Raw genomic sequence first — 9,493 nt, forward strand, 5'->3', positions numbered from 1 at the left:
GATATGGTCAGATTGAAAGGAATTCTTCTACTTTCTTTTAGAACTGTAACATTTCCAGACTATAACTCAAGACAGGCCAAGATTCGTACTTTGCCAGAAATAAAAAGACTGTTAAGAAGTTGCTGCTTTCAATTTCTTGAAATTCAATGCAGAAATCTTGGTGTCGCAGGATCATTTTTTTTTCTATGATACTATTTATGATGATTTGAGCATGCGTCATCTCGTTCATTTACGGTTTGTAAATTCATGACCTCTGGTATCACACTGTGAGAATGGAATGTGTATGGAGGTACAACGGGAAAATTTTTATTTGACCAATAGAGTTAAAAAAAAAGCTTTAATGCCACCGTTTGTCAGAACAATTCTACACATGGACAAAATGTTTTTTTTATTTAAGAAGAAACTTTAAGGCAATATTAAATGGGATAAAATAATATTAAACAAGAAAATATGAACCCAGTATACTGTAATGATATCCAGCTTTACGTAAAACAAATTCCATTCAGAAGCAAATATAAACACAATTTCAGATATTTATAAGTCACATAAATTATACCTGCACTCATACGAAAAGATCGCTGTAATCTTATGAAATATCATCACAGTTTTATTTTCTGAATAATGTCATTTAAAAGAAATGTCAATAGAATAATATCACGATTTGCAAAACACAAACATAGTTTATATAAAGCTAAACTGGTCGCTAAAATACTGGTCAAACTTCATAGCCACCTCTGTGTATCTGCCCGTGTTGTCCTCGTATTTACGGCAGGTAGAAAAGGGTTGAAAATAAAGGTGAAGGGTCACTGCGCCTTCCACGTGACTTCTGTTTCCAACGCGATGAAGACCGTCTGCGTCTAAGAGAAGAGATGGTACTTGTCATTGAAATAAGAAAAAACAATGTTAGAATGAAAATTATATGTACAGATGTTTCCCGTGGGATTTGTTTTTAAGTTAGCGATTTCTTTTCTTTTTTTCAAGGTATTGTCAGAAGACCTTACTTCTTCGCTCGCTATACTGTAAACCAACTTTTATTAGCGGCCAGTTTATTTCGCTATTTACAGGGGAAAACAAAGTCGTGACAATTTATTTTCGCTACGAAGTTTTTCTTAGATCTCTAAATAGAGACATAAGTTCACGGCAAGAAATATTAGAAAAAGGCTCTTGCGAACATTACTCGCACGCGAATAAAAGTTGGTTTACAGTAATTCCTTGCCAAGAAATGCGTTGAATCCAGGCGTTTACGATTATTTTTTTTTCGCCGAACTGCGTTCGTTATCTTTAACATTTTTCATCTAATAGTCCGAAAACCTTACACAAATCCAAGACTTGGTTATCAAAATACTTGCCAGTGATATGGGCTACATCGTTGACTTTGTATACGTTATCCGCTATCTTCTCCATTTTACATCCACATGACGTCACATCCGGATGTTTATACATCTCCTCATATACCTCACCCTTCAGTGTCTTCATAAAGCAGTGAGAGTTGGCGTGATTATGTATGGGGCTTTTCTGGTTTTTGTTCCAACACAGTATCATAAGGTTGTACAGTCCATTCCCTTTGTCCAACAAAGTCCTTGTGTATCTGATCAGCAAATGAATTTATAAAAAAAATTAAGGTTGTCTCAACTCTTTCAAATCAAATAAGATGATGCAAAATAGATAGGCCAAATTTTCCTCTAAGTCAATTTTTTTAAAACTTTGAAATTTTGTTGTAGTTTACTAAATTTCTCTTAATGTGTATTTTGAAAAAAAAGTTTATATATAGTTTATATATATATATATATATATATATATATATAGAAAGCACAAAGAAATTCACTTTTACATGGATACCATAATTAATTTCATTACAACATGTATTGGTAACAATCCTCTGTTAAAACTAATGTCCAAATAACTGTATCTCACTTCTATTCTCAATGACTGTGTAGTGTAGGGCAGCGCCGCGAGAATTCCATCGGCATCGAAAGCAAGTTTTTTTTTACTTGCCTAGATAGCCGAGCGGTCTAGCGCGCTGTTCCTGCACTGCTAGGAGACAGATTCCGAAGGTCGAGAGTTCAACCCCGGGCTGGGGCGGAAGTGGGTATCCATGTAAAAGTGAATTTCTTTGTGCTTTCTATATTAATATTTCTTCACTTAGGGCAGTTATGTTAGTTTAAGAGTTGTTGTAAAATGTGCTTTATAGATAATAATTAATTTCATTACAACATGTATTGGTAACAATCCTCTGTTAAAACTAATGTCCAAATAACTGTATCTCACTTCTATTCTCAATGACTGTGTAGTGTAGGGCAGCGCCGCGAGAATTCCATCGGCATCGAAAGCAAGTTTTTTTTGACTTGCCTAGATAGCCGAGCGGTCTAGCGCGCTGTTCCTGCACTGCTAGGAGACAGATTCCGAAGGTCGAGAGTTCAACCCCGGGCTGGGGCGGAAGTGGGTATCCATGTAAAAGTGAATTTCTTTGTGCTTTCTATATTAATATTTCTTCACTTAGGGCAGTTATGTTAGTTTAAGAGTTGTTGTAAAATGTGCTTTATATATATATTTATATATATATATATATAATATATATATATATATATATATATATATATATATATATATATATATATATATATATATATATATATATATTGAAGAAAATTAATTCGCACATTCTTTTGCCAACATGGTTTGAAACATGGCCTATAAGACTCCTGTAAGAAGACTATGAAATCAGACACAGCACTTCAGAATATGCATTTTTACATTTTGAAAATTACCGCTTTTAATGCATTTTATAAATACCTCCTTATGTTATCCTAAATTACAGTGATGCCGGTACATTTTTTTAAATGTTAAGAATAGAACCTAGTTAGACAAGGAATCGATAATTTACGTTCAAGTATCCAACACTACTTTATTACAGAGAAAAGTATAATTAAATTTTCACCAAAAAAACAACAGAATGGTTGATATAGAACCTGGATTAAGATGTGCTAAAATGAAGAATATTGAACCGATAGATTAAGGAATTTTGACTGTGTAAATAAATATTCAATACAGAAAAATAAGATTGACTAGAGCAGAGATCGTTGCGAAGCAACGAGTAGGTCTTCCGTCATGTTTGACCGGAAGTAGCTTTAATTTTTAACAAAAATGAGAAATAACGCCTAAAAATGGTTTGAATCCTCTAAAGCTATGTTAATTAATACAAAATTAAGGTATTAGATGTATAACAAGCATTGTTGAAGAATGAAATTTTACTTTATATTTCCTTATCTTTAGTGTTTTGAGGCTTTAATTCCAAAGTTACATAAAGTTTTGTCCAGAGATATCTGAAAAAAGAAGAATTTTCAAATCATACCCCCACTGTCGGAAACAGTGAAGAGTGTGTTATACCAGAAAAGGAATTCTGTGAAATAAACTCACTTTCAGACTTTAATTTTACGTTAGATGGAGAAAAATAACATAGACGCTTCATAATAAAAGACTTTTTTTTTAAAGTTACAATTAATAAAATTTCCACATTAAAATACGTTACTCAATGCTAAGTGTGTATTTCTTATAAAAACAATTAATTTTTAACTTTTTTTTAATTAAAAAAAGAAAAGAATGGGCTAAAAATTTCTTTGATAGAAAATGACTCTTATCAATGTTATACAAAAATAAAATACACAAAATATTTTTTACCAGGATATTTTGGAGTAATTTAGCATTTACTATCCCTACCCCCAGTTTTAGTATCCGTTTGCTGACAGATAAATATAAGTTTTCATTCTCAACACTTTTAGTATGATTATGCCATACTTAAATATTGATTAAGTGTATCAAACAACATAAATAAATAAGTATAATGACTTTTTTAACATTGTCCTTGACCTTTTAACCTAAAAAAAAACGTATTTATACACTTGTAAAGAACAATTCTGGGAGATAAAAAAAAATGTACAAGTAATCTTGTTCTTATGTTAGTTTAAAAAAGTATGGTATTTTTTCCTCATATGTACAGAGAATTGCAAAAATCATGAAAATGAAATTAATATAAATATTTATTATGATACCCCCCCCCCCTCCATATCTATCTACTTCCAGTTTGGAACTGACGACGCCGGGCGTATTTTGACGACTTCAATAGATTAAGCATGACATTTTGAACAACTTTTCTTCTTTGACGTATTACTAATTCTCAATTCGTTCTGATTTATAAAGAAAAAACTGTCGGCCCCTCTACCCCCCTAATTGTAAGGACCAGCCCTTTTTAAAAGATATCATTTGAAAGGTCTTGGAATTTTACACTTCTTTTATTCTATATGTTTTAACAGAATATTTCCAGTTAAAAAGATATTGTAAAGGAAGTGTTAAAAATTTTGAAATTCGGGATACGACTATTTTCGGACCATAGCGAGCGCCGACATGCGGCACTTCCGATAAAAATGAAATACTTTATACATATCTATACACTTTGGTTTATCATACCTGAAAGTTTCATGTTTCTATCTTGAGCCATTATTGAAAAACTGTCGGACAAAATGACCCTCCAAAACTCACTAAATCGCAGAAAACTCTGAACCGGAAGTGAGATCATCAAATTAAAAAAAAAACCTCAAGTTCATTTAATTTGTCATCAATGCTGAAAGTTTCATGAAAATCCATCGACGCGTTTACGAGAAATCGCCTGCACAACATCGGTAAGAATAATAATAAGAAAAGTTGAAAAGAAACAACAGAATTATAAGACAGCCTTCCGTTGAACGGAAGATCTTAATCATCAGTAGGTGATGTCACAATATTTGACCTCTAAGTATGACCTTGACCTTTATCATGAATAAGGAATGGAAACTTCTAATAAATATTTTCAAATAACAGGTATATTTTAAATAGATCAAAAGTTACTTTGCATTTAATAACAAACTGTCATTTCGCATCTACATGACAAATGTAGGCTCTCAATTAACCAATATATGTAGGATACTTTTTTTACTTTTTAATTAAAATTGTGTCAAAAATTACCAATTTCCTTCCAAAGATCATTGATAATTGACAATACAGTGATATTATTCTTTTTTTTATTTAGTGTATGTATAAGAAATAAGTTAAAACAGATTGTGTTGGAGTGTTTTTTTACTACCTTAAATACTATTACTACATGTATATAATTAACAGAATTGTAGGGCTGAAGGATAGATAATATTTTTCAACATCAGATAAAAGGTCATCTAAAGCAAACAGTAAACTGTAGATTATGATTTGTTAGGAGAAGCAATCATTATTGTTTGTCCATTATACAAACGCATGCAAGGGGATAATAATCAGACACAGAAATTATTCAACTTTTTTAAAAAAATAATTTCTTTAGTATTGTAATCAGACATGAATACCCGAATGACAGCGGCATACAGTTCGTAAAACCGTTGTCGGATTTATTCCTGAATATTCCATCCTTCCCATACACATTTAAAATGACATTTATTTATATTTAATTTTTTTAGGCAGTGAACCAATTGTCATTAACAAGCTGATGGCGACAAGTAAGGTAGCGTTGTTGTTGTGTTTGTTGTAAAGAATTGAGCAAGAAAACCCTCAGTTTTTTTCCTTAAAATAATCACACGCCATGGAAATAAGATCTACAAAAACCAAGGGTATCATCTGCGGTAATTAGAATGTTATAACCCGTGACAGTTATAATCCCAGACTTTATGTTAAACACCTATAATTATAAACAACACATCCATTCAGTTCATTTTATTTTTAAAAGGAATGAAAACGATACTTGAGGTTTAACCCTGAAACACTCATATTTTCTATAACAGATTTCTTGGAAGTATTTTAATTTTAGTGCTGCATGTGTCTTCCTCATTCTTCAATGCAAAAGAGAAAGAACAACACAAACTTAAATCTGCATTTATTTAAAATAGGCCATTGTCATACAATAATAATGTTTCAGACCTTTTTAATCGACGATTTTTTATGACATACCCACCTTACAATATGTTAAATTTCCCAAATCACTCCCTTTTAAATGAACACAAAAGCTTGAATTTAATTCTGCACGTCAATTCCGAATCCGGCAAGCAGTTTCCCTGAATATCATTGAACAATAGGATCGAATGCGAAGCAACAACACATTTCGTTTGTTACAAAAATTTATTTCAAACTGTGAATGTTATTAAGTATTTGTAAGAAAAAGCAACTATTCATTTTTATGTGTTATCTGTTATACAAACGTATGTAAGATAACTATAATCCTTGATATTTCTTTTTTTTCGAATTCAATAAATCTATTATAAAAGCGGACGAATATTGCAACTAATTGCTGCAGATAGCTACTACATTTCTGATTTGGATCCAAAGAGTGACCACATTTCCTTATCCAAAAAAATCATGAATAATGAAAAAAAATCGTGTCAGAGAGAAATTATTCAACCTCCATTTAATTCCTCTTTTATTCTTGCAGATGAATAGTTACATGTACTAGACAAGAATATCTAAATAAAAGTGGCATCTCGTTCGTTAACCATTTTTTTTCTTAATGATTGCTTCATCCTTTCCATATACATTTTATATTACAATTATATATTTATGATTTATTTTAATCGGCTTTTTTGTGCGTACCAATTTTCATTAACAAGCGTATGTCGACAGGCAAGTTAGCGATGTTGTTGAGTGTTATAGAGAATTAAACAAGTAAATTTTCAGCTTTTTAAAAATAATTCCACGGTATTCTAACACGTCAGGTGGAAATTTAATGACCTACCGAAACCAAAGTATCTTCAGTAATTGAAATTTCATACCCCGTGACGGACAGCTTTTATCCTGTACTTTACCGATATGACAACTTTATTTATAAACAACTCAACAGTTCAGTTAATTTTAGGAAATGACAGATTTCTTGGAAGTATCCTAAATTGTGGAACAAACTACCTTGGCATTTAAACAATAAAAATATATTGGAGTTATTTTCCTTCTGATTTAATAATATCAAAAAAAAAGGTTGGATGTACAAGAAAGGCTTGAAGCAAAAAAAAAATCAAAGAAATAATGGAAGTGTGACAGGTTTAGCAAAATAATTGTATGAGGTTGGGAGAGAATTGCATATATTAAAACGAAGAAGTAAAAACAAGAAATAAAAAAACGAAAAAGCAGATTATACTTTAACAAATTTCATATATGAATCAATTACTACTGTCTTTTATTATCAAAGTTAATTTTTAAAAGCATATTATAGACATGTGTGATTCAAGGCATATTTTAAAAATATTTTTGTGTGTGAGTGAAGCAAGTGTCGTCTCACTACTTTAATGCTTAGACAAACTTAGACCCAAGTTTTATTTCAAATTTGGTTACAATGAATAATGATACAGTTTTGATTTCTTTAGATTCTTTTTATCGACAAAGTATATTTTTAATATGGTATACCACTTTAAAACATTTAATTTCTCAAATCCTTTAATTTAAAATGAACATAAAAACTTAAGTTTTGTTCAGAAAGTAAATTTCTTATCGTCAAGTATAATTTCCCTTTTAATATCAGTTAAAAGTGAAATTGTATACGGTATAAGAAACAGCAAGGATTTAAGATGTGTGTGTGTGTGTTTTTTTTTTGCATTACGCAGTGCAGGAGATTAAAGTATCAAGGCAGAGGTCATGGTTGAATACGTGCATTAATAAAAGAGGAACATTATTATTTTGAAATATATTGTATTCATCATGGAATTCAAACTTACTTTTCATCACTCCAGAATTCCTTCCCCTCCCAGTCTTTGGGGTAACTCTTGTATTGAGACATTAGGTGTTTGACCCTATCCACGGAATCTTTTGTTATTCCATTTTTCAGTTCATTTTTCAAATCTTCCTGCAGAGCTTTAAGATCGTAGCGGCCCATTTGCGTTGTCCAATTGTTCAAGTATTGGAACTACCGACTGACTACCAAGTTTATGTATTAAAATATAAAGTACAAGTTATGCAAAATACATCCTTATATAGCAGTCTGAAAAGCAGGGCTATTTGATTATTTGTTTTTAAAAATACTTTGTTCTAGAAAATGCTTTGAATGTTCAGATATGGTTTTTCATAGATGATGAATATAAGTTAGATAACATTGTTTTGACCTTCAAATTAAGTTAAAACAATTAACTATAATCTAAATACAGAACCCCCAGTTTTTGGAGAATATGAAACATAAATTGTAAATCAAAATACCCATTTAAAATGATCAAACAAGACCTTTATTGGAAATACACGTGAGTCACAATTTCCATGAAAATAATAAAAATCACTCGCCGGTATCCACTGAGTTACTTATAGATGCTGTCACTTAAAAAATTACAGCCTTCTTTTCATAAATTTAATCACTGCAAACTGTAGTAAAATACCTACACACAAAATAGGGATATATAAACCTATTTATTCTTATATTTCCGTGTTCTTTCCCAAAATTCATGACCTAGGCATTTACACCAAAGGAAAAAATTTAAATAATTAAAGATGCTGTTTACCCATCACTTTTGTTGATATTATAAACGTAGTGGACTCTGCTCTATAAATAGCACGGAAAATAAACTATAAAAATAACATACAGAGAGAGAGAGAGAGTGAGAGAGAGAGTAAAATAGACTTGTTCGTATCTCTTAAAAAATGTATAAAAGAAATTTCCCAAAGTAAACCAGTACAGAAAAGGGAGAAAAAAGGTTGCATCATTTCCCAGTCGGTTTTAAATGTTTGAACTTGCAAATTAAATTTAAATTAAATTTTTAATTTTTTTATTCGGAAAATGCAATTCCTAGAAAATTACTTTAACTGCCTTTATAAGAATTCCCATATAGCTTGACACGAACCAATAAAAAGTCATTCAGGCGCTTCTCCTTCAATTTGCTGTTTGAAGTTATGCGCCTTTGTTAAAATGTTAACTATAACTTGTATCTATCTACAAAAGGCCCGTCTAACCCGGTATTGTCATTAAGAGACAGATGCAATACAGATAAGTCATTGCAGAATTCTGTTTTTGAGAAAACTTAATTCATTTGATTATATTCGATTATATAATTGTGATTCTCATTGTTAAAGAGTGAGCACTTTGACGGCAATTTTAATACAATCAGATTGAGGAAAGTAACACTCTTTAAAATGTTCATGTCTTAGAGGTCACAGGTACAAAGTACCAGGTGTAACATAAAACTTAAACTATCATTATCTCCTTCATATCCCCTCTTTAAATAACACTTAGTTTTATAAGCTGACAAAAAAAACATTAAATGTGCTTTTATACATCCTTAACCCATGCCCTTCATTGATAAACAGATATTTTTTTCCAGTGAAGCAATCATTTGTTTTAAATATACAATTTTTTAAAAATATGTATTTAATTAATTAAATATTTATTTTTGAAATATTTGTTTCAGGTTACTTTCTATCTGTTAATCAATAATAAATTTATAATCTGTAAAAGTTTTAACTTTATTCCTCAAATAATATTAGACTTATTGTTAAAAAAATTGGACGTCTTTAC

At 30.7% G+C, this 9,493-nt stretch overlaps 1 protein-coding gene across 1 annotated transcript; it reads right to left on the minus strand.

The window, feature by feature from the left end:
• Positions 1 to 681: 681 nt before the first annotated feature.
• LOC134240067 (cysteine dioxygenase type 1-like) lies at positions 682 to 7,912 on the minus strand. Its single transcript, XM_062722178.1, has 3 exons — positions 7,713 to 7,912; positions 1,350 to 1,588; positions 682 to 857 (listed from the first exon to the last, which is right to left on the minus strand). The coding sequence occupies exons 1-3, from the start codon at positions 7,868 to 7,870 to the stop codon at positions 682 to 684; spliced, it is 573 nt and encodes a 190-aa protein (XP_062578162.1). The 5' UTR covers positions 7,871 to 7,912.
• Between the last annotated feature and the right edge of the window lie 1,581 nt (positions 7,913 to 9,493).

Source organism: Saccostrea cucullata, unplaced genomic scaffold (genome assembly GCF_032062105.1).
Source record: "Saccostrea cucullata isolate Sc308-1 unplaced genomic scaffold, CSIRO_AGI_Scuc_v1 ctg3714, whole genome shotgun sequence".
Taxonomy (NCBI): domain Eukaryota; kingdom Metazoa; phylum Mollusca; class Bivalvia; order Ostreida; family Ostreidae; genus Saccostrea; species Saccostrea cuccullata.

What these genes read in the sequence shown, in the direction of transcription:
- LOC134240067 (XM_062722178.1), bottom strand. Translation starts at nt 7,870, where the DNA reads ATGGGCCGCTACGATCTTAAAGCTCTGCAGGAAGATTTGAAAAATGAA. An exon ending in GAATTCTGGAGTGATGAAAA is followed by an intron (nt 1,589 to 7,712) that starts GTAAGTTTGAAT and finishes TTTGCTGATCAG; the next exon opens with ATACACAAGGACTTTGTTGG. An exon ending in CGATGTAGCCCATATCACTG is followed by an intron (nt 858 to 1,349) that starts GCAAGTATTTTG and finishes CTCTTCTCTTAG; the next exon opens with ACGCAGACGGTCTTCATCGC.